The 16,901-nt window shown below is 42.6% G+C and overlaps 1 protein-coding gene across 2 annotated transcripts in view; it reads left to right on the plus strand.

Annotated features, from left to right (window-relative positions):
- JAKMIP2 (janus kinase and microtubule interacting protein 2) overlaps positions 1–16,901 on the plus strand; it is a 354,418-nt gene that overhangs the window by 205,516 nt on the left and 132,001 nt on the right. For both annotated transcript variants that reach the window (XM_085618096.1, XM_085618097.1), the window contains exons 5-8: positions 12,643–12,858; positions 13,509–13,607; positions 14,847–14,993; positions 15,747–15,887. In XM_085618096.1, coding sequence (XP_085474222.1) covers positions 12,643–12,858; positions 13,509–13,607; positions 14,847–14,993; positions 15,747–15,887 — 603 coding nt within the window. The remainder of the gene's footprint in view (positions 1–12,642; positions 12,859–13,508; positions 13,608–14,846; positions 14,994–15,746; positions 15,888–16,901) is intronic.

The raw sequence follows: 16,901 nt of genomic DNA on the forward strand, positions 1-16,901 counted from the left end.
AGGAAGCTTGGGATCGACTGATACATACTGTAATTCTGGTGATGCAAAAGGATTTAAGGAGATAGTTAAAGGGAAACAGTTGTCTTTAAGTCTGTCCGATTATTTAGGTACAAACATAACCCCCGAACAATGGGTGACACATTTTAAAATGATTTATTCAATGGGAACAGTGAAACCTTTGGATTGCATTGAGGCAGTACCAAAGGTCCTATTAGGTATTATCTTTGCGGTGTTGGAAGCAAACTTTCCCATTCAGGCAAGCCCTTCTAATAAGGCACCCTGGCTGGATGGGGTCCCTATGGACCTCTACAAGGTGAATATCCATTTTTGGATCCCTCTATTAACAAAAAATGTAAATGCAGATGCAATAAACAGCATCCCTAGGTCTTGGAGAGTTGCTTCTATTGTACCTGATCCATGTTGCTATAGACCCATTTCCCTATTAAACTTGATAATCAAAGTGGTGGGCAGAATAATCTTGAAAAGAATAGATGACTGAGCCCAACTCAATAGCATTCTTAGTTCCGTTTAGAGAGGGTAGGGGCACACAGGAGCAATGTTTAAACCTCAATCTGCTGATATGGAAATATGTTGGGGCTAAAAAAGGGTCCATATATTTAGTGTACATGGACTTGAGTAGCGCCTTTGACTGGGTTAACAGGTCAAAGTTGTGGAACTTACCGGTTGATTTAGGAATGCCTTAGGTATGAATTGATTTTCTGTGGGCTCTTCACATAGATATCGCTACTTCTGTTAGGTATGGTGTGGATAGGGAATGTACGAACTCCTTCTGCCTCCCTCGAGGTGTCAGGCAGGGTTGTGTCATGGTGCCTCTTTTATTTCTACTATATATTTATGGTTTGAATTACTTTTTGGCAGTAAATGGGAAGGGCATGCCTAAAGTTTTATTCTTCCTTTGTTCCGTCCCTGTTATACGCAGATGATGTGGTATTGCTTTCTCGTACCGCAAACGGTCGCAGGGGCTTAGTGGGCCTGTTGTTTAAATTTATGTACGAGATTGATCTTGATACAAACATTGCCAAAACTCATTATATGGTCTGTGGGAGGCAGCTTTCGAAAGCCAGACCAATAACCATCAAAAGAAAGGTCATGTCAAGGGTGAGTTATTTCTCCTATCTTGGCATAACCTTTGATCAACAGAATAATTGGACCCCCTGTATGGCCAATAGAAGTCAGCGTTTTAATAAAACATTTGGGATTCTCTTTAGGTTCTCCTCAGTGATAGGCAGCAAACCAATTGTTCCATTGTTTCAAATTTATAGAATGAAATGCTTACCAGTTCTTACATATGGTGCCGCCATTTGGGGGGAATAAAATTGTTTGAGAATATAACAGGAGGAGAACCGGTTCTGTAGGAAACTACTTGGAGTGGGCCCTGCTAACCCCAGGTTTCTTTTGTGGTTTTTTTTGTACACGAAGAGCTTAATTTGGGGTATGTTGAAGACCATGTAAAACTAGCCCCACTGCTTCTGTGTATAACAGTCTGGAGCAGGGAACATACAGCTTTCAATAGGGAAGTCATTCAAGATTGCTTGAATATGGTCACAAAATCCCATGACTGATTTACATTAAAAATTAGCTGTATTGTTCTGAAATGGTAGGCACTCTAGTTCCAATATCGCCCATTATCACATTACTGGGAGACACTGAAGAATTACCACCACCGCACAGGAAACTTACAGCGTTAAGTATTCTTTTAGCAAAAAGGCGGGTGGCATGTAGATGGGGTTGGGGACGCGCTGCCAAATTTAAGGAGTGGATCACTGACCTGATATTCAAGAAGGATCTGCTCACTATATATAGTGAGCTATTGCCACGCTCGTCACGGCCTCGGGATATTTGGGACCCATTATTGGATTACCTGCGCTCGTGCGCTGACTGAATGCATATGAGTTTCTCATTGCCCCACCTCCTTTTCTTTTCCCACCGCGCGGGAACTGATTACTGGCTCTATCTTTAATAAATAGAGTAATATGGCCTACATAGGAGGCAAACAGCCAAGTGTAACCGGACTGAGAAACAGCGAGCACTGTGATTGCTGCTATATGAGCACGAATAATTTTATTCTGATGTACTATGATCGAGGTATGGAATACAGAAATAATGGCGTGACTTAAGAGGATTACTATCGAATATATGCCAATAGCAGGAAAAACTATAAACTACAAATGTCGTATGCTGTATGGACTAACTCCTTCATATGTACTTGAGCTGTTACCATGAAATGAACTGCTGTGTACTGTGAAGAAAATTCAATAAATAAAGTTAAAAAAAATATGCTTCATTTTTGGGATGTCCAGAATTGTACCATGCCCCTTAGTTGATAAACAAAAGCTATGGAATAAAGTTTAAAAAGCTGTTTCTTAAACGGGTTGCAGAGGAGAGGGAGAATGCTGCACTGCACAAGCCAGTTTTGAGAGCTTGTATGATTGTCCCAACTAATGTCGTCCTGAGCCTTACCTCTCCCTAGTCAGAAGCCTGTGGGGGAGATTTTTACTTACTAAGTTTCGACTGGGTACACTTCGGTATAGGGTATGTTTTCCACCAGGACAATATTTTGATTAGCCCCTGAGATCAGAGATCACCACAGACTTTGGAACATTTAATTTAATTTTTTAGTTTGATGATTGTCCTCGGCGCATATACTTGTTGCCTATCCTTAGATTCAGGGCCTTCTACCAGCATAGAACAGCCTTTAACTATTTGCAGGTGCTTATTGAACCTGCCATTATAACCGCTGTTGAGTCCTTATTGAAAAATGCTTTGCACTTGAATGCAGCACTGAATCAATAATTTGCGTTTTAATTAAGCTGAAAATTGTTGATAAGAGCTGCATGAACTGTATGTTTTAGATGCTTTTTCTTGTCTTAGTTTTTAATAACTTTTATCGGCTTATGAATTGTATTTATTTTTCTTTTATTTCGAAACATGTGTTTTAACTTTGGTGATTTTTTTCTGTGCTCTGTACTTTTTTGATTATTGAATAATAATCAAATAAAGATTTTCAATTCAATTTGGACAGTCTCCAAAATACTTGTTGTGCCCCTAGTGGACACTTCTGGCATGAATTTTACTATCAAACATTTGGGATGGACATCAGTCATTACCAATTCAAACTTCTGGTCTCTTCTGACTCTTGAGAATGGACCAACAAACTCCAAACACATACTGTGCCACACCACTCTGGGATCAACCATCTGAACTAATTTAGTTTGACTCCTAAACTTAAGGCATTTCTCCCCTTCTTTGCACTCTTAACCACGCTCCACCTACGACATGACGACCTCATGCATACGTGACAACCAAAACTTTGATCTCAATTTTCCCTTAGAATCTGCCCTAAGAGACAGAACTTTGCTAAATAAAACAGTTTTCTTCTCCCACCTGCAGGTGGGACTAATTTGTCTCTCCTCATTATTATTTTCTGGGTCTGTGTCGAAAACTCACCTATCAATTTAATATAATGTTATTGCTCATTAGACAAGTGATGGGCTGGGCCCTTTCTGCAGGGTCATCTTCAAACCTTTTTCCTTTCTCCTACATTTCTTGCTGATTTCTTTATGGTTGGCCTTCAGACTTTGTGCACTTTACCACAGCTAACCAGTGCTAAAGTGCCTTTGCTCTCTCCTGAAAACATGCTAGATTGGCTTATTCCCAATTTGCATATTTAATTTACTTGTAAGTTCATAGTAAAGTGTCACAACCTTGTGCCCAGGGCCTGTAAATTACATGCTACTAGTGGGCCTGCAGCACTAGGGTGGACCCTGGTCAGCCAACAGAGCAAGGGACGATGTATTTGAAAAGTAGGGCAAGTACTTTTTAGTTTTACATGTCCTGGTAGTAAAAAACTCTTACATTTGTTTTTCACTACTGCAAGGCCTATCTATCCCATAGGCTAACACTGAGGTTTCCTTTAGTACATTTTATAAGTGTAATTTCCAAAAGGCAAGAGATAGCTAGTTCCTATTTGGTGTCTCTGGAATCACAATGTAAAATCCTGGATTTTGAATTGCAATTCTGAAAATACCACTTTTAGAAAGCTGGCTTTTTTTACCTAAGCCATTTGGTGTCTGAAGCCTGTCTGTGTTCACATGACTGGGTGTACTGACAGTTGGGCATTGTGTTTTCCTTCTAGACAGCCACACGTAAAGGGGAACTTAGGTGTGACTGGATGGGCCATCACTGATGGGATGGGATGGACAGGAGGAGCTGGGCTCTGGCCCACTTACACGTACGTAGGCTGTGTCCTGCCTCCACACAAAGGGCTGCATACCCCTCTGTAGTTAGTCTGGAGCCAGGGCAAGGAAGGCAGGGCATCTGTACACTTTAGAGGAATTTCTCTAGAAGCTTCTCCCCACTTCAAAGGCACAACTCTGTATAAATACTGGACCTCAGACACCAACTCCTCAGAATACTTCTGGGCCTGTGGATATTCCACCTGGAAGAAGGACTGCTGTGCTGCCACAAGGACTACCACTCTGTTGTACTGCTGCTATAAAGGAACTGCTGCCCTGCTGTGCTGACCCCCTGCCCTCTTGCCTGGGAAAGAAGAACTGGACCTGCAACTTCACCCTGAACCCAGCACCTGAGAGTGACTAAAAGGGCTAGTCCAGGGAGCCTCAGGGACATAAAAGGGTCCTAAGCAGCTGCTGGACTGAGCTGCAGCGAGCCCCTCACTCGGAGTAGTGCCTCTCGGGTCCTTGACCTTTGGTGTGGCCCACAGGCTCTTAAAGTCTCTTCGCGAACATAAACGGGGATCGTTCACACCAAGACTGCGCCACTCACATTGAAAATCAGCGCGAGCTGCCGCTTTTGCACAGCAAGCATTGATCGCTGGTGGAAGACCACCAACATGAAGCTCCAGCCTGCCTTTCCGCTATGCCTGGCCTGCTCTTCATGCCGCACCGGCCACTGCCCATGGTGCTCTCCCTGCTCCCAGGAACCCTCTTGAATGCAATCAGGGTTCTTGGAACAAATCTTGAGAAGGTAAACCTTCAGCGGGTGAATCTGGAACTGTATCTGACCTGTGCTATATCGCGGTCAGCTTCAACCAGACATCAAATTGCTACCAGCTCCTCACCTTTTCTCATTACTTTTTTTTTTCCCATAATTTTGTATATGTGCATGCACACATCATCACACATGGATGTGCCTATAAAATGATGCAGCTACTCCTGCCGTATCATCACACTATTCTTTTGCCCTTTGCGCTCAGCATTTTCCGATGCTGTAAAGTTTCACCAAAAGCATTGGCAAAGAAATTGAGTTCCAAACGCGAGAGCCATTGGCTTTGCCAATTCTTGTTACTTTTGTATATGTTTAACATCTGTTACATCTCTGATCTGGAAGGTATGGAACCTACATATATCCATATCCAAACATTCTCTGTAGTGTATGATCTAAATCTTCATCTCACACCTCAGCCTCAGTTCATGCGTGCTTATCTGGGCTAAACAAAAACTTGCCAATCTAATTATATGAATGTAAGGCTGCATTGTTTCCCGTACAGTTGTATATTTAACACTTGTGCCACATTCTCCACCATCTACTGCATAAATTGAAGATACAAATAAAAAAAATGTTTATAGCTTAAATGGTTACTAAATGAAAATCATTCCCTTTGTGTAAAGCACTAACAGACACTCAAAAAGTTAACTGGCCATCTTTCAGTTCTTGATTGTGTCATTTAGAAGATACACCGCTGCTGATGAGGTAAAACTGTTGCCTGGATACCATTAATGTTCCTAGTTCATGGACTACATCATGGATGTTTTTTTCTTTGGATGGAAACACTTTTGTTTCTTCAGTCATGTAAATATATGTTACTCCCAAGACCCTGACCTCAAAGAAGCAGTTCTTTCTTGCAGGCACTCAGTACAAGAACTCATGAACCTTTTACTTCATATCTTATTAAAATCTGACGTCTTGAATTATACAGGGCCTCCTAGCAGGACACTTAAATTTAGGCATGTTATGTACAACTCTGTCCTGCAGGACACTTTACAATTGGAAACAGGTTCTTTTAACAATACATAGTTTAGACATGGGTAAACCCAAAATGAAGGGCAGTCCTAAGACATAACTGGGTTATGGAGAAAAAGAGAGGCACAGCTTTTATTATAAAAAAAAGTGTGCACATGTAGGCATGTTTTCTGCTGACTACAGCAACAACGCTCTACTGAGCAGAAAATAAGCGTACACGTGCACACATCTTGCCACAAACTGACATGTAAATCATGGCCTTATCTATTTATTCAGATAATGTTACCTACAACACAGACTTTATGTACACATGACCCCTGTTTGTGCATTGAATGCATTGCATTGGAGTGCATACCAGATTATTACGACCTAGAAAACAGGCATTTCCCTTCTAATGTGGGCATCTGGAACGTATGTAGACTTACAAATTATATGTGCGCAGTCGTCACAGAAGGGATTGCTCCATTTCCTGAGGCATTGCACACTTTGTGGTATCTAGGGACTGGTCTGATTCTGTAAATGACCTTAGATGGTATGAAAGAACCAGAAAGATACAACAACAGAAGCTTCCGAGCACTACCTAACATCTGAAATGAGGCATTGTCTGCTACCCTCTGTGGCAAGCATAACAGCTAAGTGCAATCAACCCCTCTGACCATAATATATGAAAATGGTATAAAAGGTGATTGGGGGGGCCGTAAGCAGATGGACCCGTTGCTAGAGGGATGCTGAAAAACTGGCCTTTAGAACTAAAGGTATGTGTTTGGTGTTTCTACAAGACTTGGCATAAAACATTTTAATAAGGCAACTAATTGTATCATCGGTAGGATTTAAACTAATTTGTTAAGGGGTATGTGCAATGAAATTTGATTTTGGTGTACCTTGTTTTCACACTTGCATCCATTGTGATCGCGTAGGTGTTTAGAATTATTATAATTTCTGTATTATTTGAAGAAGAATAGCACATAATAAATTCTAGTTTATTGTAAATTAACAATACTTGTCAATACCTATGTGAATAATGATTTTGGGGTTCATGGCTGGGGTTCACGATATCACCTGCAGAAGAGAGATTAGTGCACCATTTAGCAGAAGAGATGACTGTTTTTTTTCTGAAAATCTTGCAATTTCTTAGAGGAACTTAGTAAATCTACATAATGTGGACCAATACTCTATTTTACTTTTGCCATTGAAAAAAAATGTTAGCAGATTAGTGTTTTAGTTTTCCTGCACTTACAAGCAAGACAAAATCATTACATGTTGGCAAATACAGTTTAGGAGGATATGTATACCTTTAGAAACCTTTGTATTTTTCATAGCATTTGAGATCCCTTTTTCCATGCATCTGTATTACAATGACAAAATAAAGAGTTTATGAGCCACACAATGTGTCACATAATGCACATAATTTGGCATTCTTGCTGCATAATTTAGTTTAGATACAGCCTCCAAGTGAGGCAGAAGCTATATGCCACTTTTATTGATCTCATGATGGCTCTTGAGAAAGTTGACCGCCTGAGCCTGAGCATTTCGGCCAAGCAATTATCTATTATTGGGGCTTTTCCCTGCGAGACCTGGATAAGCATATTAGATGACAGTGCATAGGGTGTGAATAACTATTCAAACGCAGCGGTGAATTTTGGCCCAAATTGTGTCTGTCGTATGAATGTCAGGTCCCATCTTGTTATTGAAAGTAGCAATCAGCAAAGTTTAAGATTATTACCATTGAAGCCATATTATATGCAAGGGTCTTCTGGTACAACAAACCTTGATCGGAGTGGTGCAATCATATCTCTCCTGGATTATTAATATGATATTCACCCTTTTAAATGAATTTTAGATTTGGTAAGTTAAAGGTGTTAATGGTGATGGGATCATGGACGGGTTTGACATTGAAGCAACATACTTAATGCACAAGCAATTGTTTTATGCAAATAATATATAACCTGTTTTTGCCCAAGTTTCCCAAGGCCAGGAAAATGTACTGGATTTAGGGAAAGAATAAGCCTGCAATATGATTGAATTAAATTAAACACCTTTTTAAAAATATTTTCAAGAAGTACCTTGATTTTTAAAGTAGTTTTAAATGAGTGGATTTTATATGGCACTTTACATATATAATGTATGTGTTAAACGAATAGCAAAGAAGTAGGTTATATATGTATTTTTCGAAGAATATGTCACCACAGGAAAATAGTGAACAAAACGATTTAATAAGGTCATAAATACCAAGACTAATATATGGGATGGAATCTTGAACAAAAGTTATATTAAGCCAGGGGATTATTTTTTTTTTTAATAACACATTTTATTGAGTTTAATGGTACATATTGGGTGGAGCCCGAAGCATACATTACAGATACAATTTGGCAGAGGTAGTACCAGTTATATTTAAACAACAAGTTAGCCTGCTAACTGCCAGGCCCAATGACTAAAATGAGGCACAGGTTACCACATTATTCATTGAACGTGATGTGTCTAATGGTATGTGTAGCGATGACAGAATGGCTCACCTTGGGCATATAGGGGTCAGTGAGATGTAGTTGCCGAGTTTATAGAGGTTCTGATGGTGGAGAGGGGGCAGGTCTTTACCCCGATACGTCGCCCAGCTGGACCATAGTTTCCTAAGTTTCCACGGGAAACCACGTGCCAGGTATACCACGATTTCCGCCCCCATGCATCTGTCCATAGCCACCCTCCACCCACCCATCATTGGCGGGGAGGATTCCTTCCATAATTGGGTGATGTCTCGTTTAGCGAGCGTTAGGCCCAAAACAATGTTTATAGCGGTTCCCCCTATCCCCCCTGTACTATGGAGCAGGAAAAGTTTAGGGTCAAATGGAAGACTCCAGGACAGGACCCGGTCTAGACAAGACAACATTTTCTGCCAGAACATCTGCAATGCCCCACAGCTCCACACCATGTGAAAAAAGGTACCCTCTGCATCACCACATATGAGGCACATAGGGGAATGGATGACTCCCATCCTCCAGAGGCGGGAGCGTCTGAAGTAAGCCTGGTGGAGATATTTAAACTGGATAAGTCAATACTGTGTGGCAAAAGTGGCTTCACAGGGACTAGCGAGGGCCTCTGTCAGTCATCGTCGGTCATGTCGGGCAAGTCCGCCACTCATGCCTGTCAGGTTATGTGTAGTGAAGTTTGAGTGTGGGTGGTTAAAGTCTGATAAATCTGCTGGATCTTGTGTGCCCCTAGATCACCCATTAGTGAGCATCCCTCAAGGGAAGGTCAACCAGCGAACGAATCAAGGGAGTCAGAGCATGTCTCAGCTGCAAATATTTATAAAACTGTGTCCGATGCAGCTGAAAATTCTTTTTGCGGTTGCTGAAATGATTTAAGGGTGGATCCCTGCGTAATGTCCCCTGGGGTAGAGATTCCGAGAAGATCCCATGTGTGGAATCCTGGAAGTTCGACAAAGGGACGTAGGTGAGTACCCTGCCATAGTGGGATCATCTGTGTCAGACTTCTATCCCAGCCCATTTTCTTAACAGTACAGCACCAAAACTGAACAGCTGTTCTGCTGGCGGGGGGTAGGAAGTTTAGGTTTATGCGGCTAAAAAGAAGCTTTAGAAGGGGTATGCCCTCCATTGCCAGTCGCTCCACAGCAAATGCTGGGTCTGTATGCGGGCTGTACCACCACTCATTAATGTTCAACAGGTGGGATGCTGCATAATAAGCATAAATATCGACCGTGGCAATCCCGCCACAGTACGTCGACTGTGTGCAAGTTCGCAGCACTACTCAGGCAGCACCCCCGCCCCATAGGAAGTTGTTCACGAGTGTGTTGGCTTGGCCGAACCAAGTGTGTAGATATTGGTATGGAAAGTTTGCAACCGATAGAGTAACCGAGGCAAGGAGACCATCTTAAATATTGCTGAGCGCCCATACAGTAACAGTGGTAGAGGGGATCATATCTTGGTATCATCTTGGATACCTGAAAGCAGCATTAATGTTATGTGTCCACGATGTCGTGGGGCACAGCGAGATAAAAATACCTAGATATTTGAAACCTCCTGTAGCGTGGGATAGCTGCGCTGCCCAGGTACCGCGTCCCTGGTCCCCACACACGGGAAACAGCACTGACTTTGTTGGTTTGGCTTCAAGGCTGGAGGTCTCCCCAAACACCCGGAGTATCTGGAGAACTCGGGGGCCCGAAACCCAGGATCCGCCATGAAAAACAACACATCATCCGTGTATAACGCAATTCTGTCAGACCTCTCCCATGACCACTCGAACCCCGAATCAGTGGGTCCTGCCGTATCCATGTGGCCAAGGGCTCTATGGCTAGTGCATATAATAAAGGTGACAAGGGGCAACCCTGCCTCGTGCCATGACGGATTGGGGAAGGGTGCTGACCTGAACCCCGCTACCCGCACAGATGCCGAAAGTTCTGTGTATAATAATTAGACATAGGACATAAAGCGTGGACTAAAGTTGAGAGAGTGGAGGAGCTGAATAAATATGTCCAACTCAAGGAATAAAACGCCTTATCTATGTCTGCCAGATCGATAGCCACGGAACGGCCCAGCTCCGGAGCCTTCTCTATGGCGTTATGAACTCGCAAGATGTTGTGCCGGGTAGATCAGTGCTGCATGAAACCGGACTGGTCCAGATGGACTAGGTCGTGGATATAAGTGCGGATGCGGTCCACGAGGACCTTGACAAGGAGTTTGGTTTCAAAGTTGAGGAGGGAGATAGGGCGATACGAAGAGAGGTCTTCTGGAGGGTGGCCAGGTTTACGGAATACTATGATCTCGGCATGGCGTCAATCAGAAGGTAAGATGTGTTACTCAAGAGCCTCATGAAGTGCTTCCAACAAGTACAGGCTGAGCTGTGCCATGTGCTGCCATAAGAAGTCACTGCGGAAGCCGTTAGTGCCGAGCGCCCGGCCTGGGTGTATATTAGTTAACGCTGCACTGAGTTCTACGGTTATGGGAGCATCAAATTGGTCTCATACGTGGTCAGGGATCTTTTTGGGAGGTATTACGAATTCCTCTATCAAACAATCAATATGAGCTCTTTCTGCTCATATAGGGTGGTATAGTAAGCCGCAAATGTTTGTACTACATCATCTGGGTTAGTACAGAGGACTCCATCTGTATTGCGAAGCGCCGGAACAGGAGTGGGAGACATCCCAGCTTGGCACAACTGATGAAGCATTTTACTTGACTTGTATCCCCATTGATAGATCCGGTGTTGGATCGCTAGCCAGATCTCATGCGCCTCGTTAGTGAGATGTTGGTGGATTTGTTTTCTATTTGGGGGAGTAAACGTTGTGGTATTGGATTGGCAGATGTAACATTTTCGGCTTCAAGTGACCTCTCGCGGTTTTCTAGTTCTACTATTTGGGTGAGGGGTTAAACTTTTTGCCTACGCAAAAACTACTATCTATCTCGCGGATTGTGGGTTTGAGAGATTCCCAGAGGATGATCCCAGAGGGGGCAGAGACGACATTGGACGAAAGATCGTCTGAAATGACCTGATGGAGGACGTGCTGGTATTTCGTATCGCGAAGGTGCCAGGGTGACCTACCCCACCTAAGGAGGTGCTTTTGGGGGCCTATGTGCAGCTTGAGTAAGACCAGGGAGTGGTCCGACAGTCCTCTGGGCAAGATAGAGACAGGAGAAACCCTGTGTATGTAACTATGTGGTAAAAAAAAAAAATCTGTTCTTGATAATGAGCAATGCACTGCTGAGAGTAACGTAAATCCTAACTCAGAGGGGTGATATGCCTGCCACACATCAGACCACCCTTGTGTGTTGGCCAGCTGCTGAAGTTTGGATCCCCCAGCTGGGGCCCGCATCCCGGCCCCCACCTGCGATCCAAGGGCGACATGACATTGTCCCAGTCCCCACCCAGTAGTGTCAGGCTGTCTGGGAGTTCTCCCCAAAGTTGTGTGAGTCTGTCAATAAATGCCTGTATCAGCGGGGCGTAGATGCTTCCTATGGTTACACATTCACCATGTAGGCTGCCCTTCACTATGGTGTATCGACCCCAAGAGTCCGACCAAACAATAGAGTGAAGGGAACCCGGTGGTGTATTAGAATAACTGTGCCCTGAGAGCCCCGTGTGAACCCCGAGTGGTATACTGTGTCGTACCTGAATCAAGTGAGACAAGGGGTTTTGTTGCCTAAGAGATGGGTCTCTTGCAAGAGTAGAACATCAGCCTTGCAGCGCTTGGCTTGCCGAAGAACGGGGCCTCTTTTAATTTTGTTAAGCATCCCTCTGACAGTCCATGATACAGTGTTCAGGTCCCCAAGTTGAGACTTATGTGTAAATGCAGACATCTGTCATCTACGCAGGTTGGCAACGCAAATGCGTTGCAGAGACTGTGATAAGGTCCCTCTGAGTTGTTTACATTATTAATAAGGATACATTATGTTAAATGTATTGTTCATTGAATGTAAAGACAATTTGGAATTTATGAGTATAGTTTTTTCTTAAGTATTAAAATGTGTTTTTTAGTGGCATATGTTCACACTTGCAACTTGAAGAATTTTTTTATTATTAATATTTGGTAAAGACATTTCTTGGCAGTTTGTATCACATATAGATATCTGTTGAGGAATATGCTCTGTGTACACTAATGATATTGGATTTTATTTTGCTCATTTCCTTCAGATGGATGAAATCAAAGCGAAGGACAGGATCATCTTCTCTCTCGAAAAAGAGCTGGAGACACAGACTGGCTTCCTGCAAAAGCTGCAACTTCAGAAGGAGGCCCTGGATGAGCAGCTGTTCTTAGTAAAAGAAGCTGAGTGCAACCTAGGCACGAGCAGCCCCAAGAGAGAGATCCCAGGCCGGGCCGGCGATGGGTCGGAGCACTGCGGCAGCCCCGTAAGCTTGTAAACAGTAGGCTTCTGTGACTCAGGGTTGGTAGCATAGGGTTCCAGTTCTTTTCTGGACCTTTGCTGGAGTCAGGTCTCGTTCTTGACAACTATCCTGAATTACAGTGTGTGATATTGGTGCAAGAGTTTTATGAAGGACTATGGTGCAGTGGCCAGGCCACTTCTCAGGCTGAGAGACCCGTACTCCTGCTTAATGTCTCTGGAGCCCATCTGTCTGGAATAGTAGAGATTTTAAGTAACAGCCTTGAATGATGTTACATGTAACCAAGAGAAAGATTTCATGCTGGTGTTGAACTTTAAAATATCTTGTTGTCCAACTATATAACGAACAGAGGAAGAAGTGTGAGGTGTTGAATAATAGGCTGGGTAAAAAGTAATTACATAAATGCCTTTGGAAACCATTGGACATCCTTTTGGAAGTTCAGATTGCTGATTCAAAGCAATTTCTCTCACTAACCCCCATTCAATCCCTCATTTCCCTTTTCATGCCATTCAAGCTATTGACTTTCTCCTTGCCCACTTCTGCCATAATCCTCCAGGATTCATACCATTTCCCATTTTCTGCTTGCCAAATTACAAATTTTTTCAATTACAGCTAAAATTATTTAACATGTTTACTTTGTTGTCCTTCATTGATAGGACATGCGGAGGAACCAACGGAGAATGGCAGAACTGAATGCCACGATACGTAAACTTGAAGACAGGAATACCTTACTAGTGGATGAAAGGAATGAACTGGTAAGCATCATTTGGAAACCATCCTATGCCACCATGCCCAAAGGGTGCACGCAGTCTATTTGGATCAAAGGTGTGGACATTTAATTCACAAACAATAATGGTGGAATCTTGAAACATCCATGGCTGTGGCCTTTGGGGACCAGTTTTGTACACCACAACTCTAGCCCCACTGTGTTGTACCACTTGTCTTCCTTCAATTGGGACCATGGTTGCACCATATTGTCACTAGACAAGCAGAATTCGATTTGATAGTATACTTACATTGTTAAAAAGCTGTGATAACATTAACTTCAAGAGCAGGCCATTGTCCAGGCCCAACAACCGTACACTTTAGAAATGACATCCATTCCATGATACTCAGATAACTCATGTAAATAACGGTGTGCCAGAATAATGATGAGTGGTCCACTTTACAGGTGATTTCCACGAGGTATTCTTCTTTTTCCAATTTCGACATAATTTCAGATCATTCTGTCTGAAACCCAAATGAGAACAGAGGCCCTTTAATTCTAGGAAATGCTCAATTTCTGCCTGGTTGGTCTTCTACAGATGGGAATAGCTTCATGCCAGGCACAGATGGGCACACAGTCTGCTATCACTTACATCCCTGTAGCTGGGTCAGCAAAGCTTGTTTGAAAACAAATAAAGTGCCATGCATACACTAAGAATGCTCTAGGCAGAGCCTGGTGTTTTCTCAATGCGCACTAATTCATTGAATGTAAATAACATATGATTTTAAAAGCAGGATTTGAGCTGTATATGTTCTGGCAACATCCTCTCTGTAGGGCTCTCAGGGCTAAGATCCCTGCCCTTCGATTCTCTTGCATCATCGCATGGATAGATGAAAGCATGCCAGAAACAAGGTTTATTTTAGTGAAGAAAAGACTCGCCTTTTTCGGGATGTACATATCCTCCCGCTGTGTCTTACCCCTGTCTGTACTTTTCTTGGTAGATTGCATGGCAGTTTTCCGAGAGGTATTCCCTACAAAATTCACGCAAAATACTGGCAAACCACACATTTTAATTTTGTGTAATTTCAAATGCTTTTCATGAAATTTGGAGAAATGTTGCCCGAAAAAACTTGATTTCAGTATTTTAAACTTGTTCCCAAACTTTAGCTGTCAAACTATTTCGGAGACACACTCATTGTAATCATAGAGAGAAATATTGCAGAGTCCTGCAGTGGCTATGAAACAGGGGGTCTGTACAATTGACATGATGGTGTTTTTCTCTTTCCAGCTAAGGCGGGTCCGGGAAGCAGAAAAACAGTGCAAACCTCTTCTAGACAAAAACAAGTGCCTCACCAAGCGGAATGACGAACTGACGCATTCTTTACAGCGTATGGAGGAGAAACTCAAGACCATCACAAAGGAGAATGCAGAAATGGTGGGTGACTGATCATCAGGGAATGCTTCATTGCTCTACCACTTGTAGAAACATCTTAACAAGCATTGCTTGTATTCGTGGTATGCAGGACAGTGTGCTGTCAATCAGTTATGCAGTGAAGCTAATTGCAAGCACATTATAATCAGACAACACAGCATACACCAACAGCATTTTTTTGGATGGCCAATAGATTGGAATAGTTTGTATCATAGTATTTGTATAACACATCGAACCCTTCATGGTACTCGGAAGTAATTCCAGGAGGGCGAGTAAAGGATTGACTGTTTTGTTCTGTGTGCTTGGATGGGGTGGATTTATAGAGATTCCAATGTGGAAGGAATATTTTTGCTGTGCCTAATATTCTGAGAAAATCTCCAATTGTATCGTGGAAAACTGTAGCTTACGCATGGTCTGCAGCGAAGAAGTGTTATAAACATACAGTCATACTTTGCATTAACTTACAGTATGAGGCTACTCCCTTTATTGCCTGCGGTTGGGAGAGTGTGGGTTTGAAATGTTGGCCTGAGTGGGATATGTTTTGTTGTAGTGTGTGCAGTTTAGAGGTTTGCTCTTAGTGCATCTTAGGAAACTTGTTGCTCTGCTTAAGTGTGAGGTGAGGCAGAGAGACTCAAGAGAGATCAAATTGAGTTAACATATACTTACAAGTCTCAAAAGGATATGTAAGCAGCTATTTTAATATATTTTTTTAACGTTTGATTGCTGCTAATGTATAACTTGTTTTACTTACCACAGAAAGAAAAAATCACGACTCATGCCCCAATAAAGAAGCTGCGATCTTTGAATGACCTCGATCAAGCCAATGATGAGCAAGAAATTGAGTTCCTCAAAATGCAGGTGGTGGAACAGCAGAACGTGATTGACGAGTTGACACGGGTAGGTGTAGACAGGGTAGCGGCTCAGTCCACCACCAACCGTCTCTCTGTTGATTGCCCAGCACGTGGAACCCTCACATAACAATGCCAGGGTTCCACAAGCTGCACAAAATGCCCACACATACATCACTGCAATATTGGCAACCTGGGCTGGGCTATTTTGCACCTGTGATGGAGGTAAAATATCTAAAACCTTCATACCGCTTCCAATCCACTCCCCAAGCATGGGTCCTTCCTGATAGTTTGTATTTCCATATTTGAGCGATCAATTATAGTGAATAACTATCCCCAAGTTAGTAAATCAAACATTTTGTGTAGCGCATTTAGTCCTTAACTCCACGAGTTTGGCGAGTAAGGAAACTGAGGAGCAGTACAGTAGAGTTCTATACAGGATCTCATAATTCAGTATAATGCGGAGAGTGGAACTAAAACAAGCTCCATTCTCTTATATGTAGATCCCATCCTAGCCTCAAACATACCCAAAGAGTAGATTTTAGGATCTAAAAATACATTCCTTGTCTGGCATCCTTTTTATTTCGCGTAATCTTTAACGTGTGTTGTAACTTTCATTTTCACATAATATCTGGGAATATCAGAACTCGGAGCGGAAAATCAGAAACTGGGATGGGGAGAAGTGGTCTAGTGCCTACGTTATTAGCAGTGGGATTAGGAAAGCTGAGACCTAATTTCCCAAAGAAAGTAGTGAAACCTCTGTAGTTAAGTGGCTCTCATGCGAGAAAGAGGCACTACTGCCTGCTAATAAATTCTGATGCACTTGGCTACCACCGGTAATAAAATGGCCTGCGACGGCCGTACCACCACCAACAATTTTTCTCATTAAAAAAATACTACCAAAAGTTGATGCGAGTTTACTGTACAAAATAGGATCCGTTTTAACTTGATCTTAAAATGGCTAAATAAACCCATAATCAACTTCCATAGCATGAAACTTTGGGTACATGGTTTTATATGGTGTGTAAATTCTATACAATGAGGCACCACTGTTTTGTTCTCT

Source organism: Triturus cristatus, chromosome 7, assembly GCF_964204655.1.
Source record: "Triturus cristatus chromosome 7, aTriCri1.1, whole genome shotgun sequence".
Classification (NCBI taxonomy): domain Eukaryota; kingdom Metazoa; phylum Chordata; class Amphibia; order Caudata; family Salamandridae; genus Triturus; species Triturus cristatus.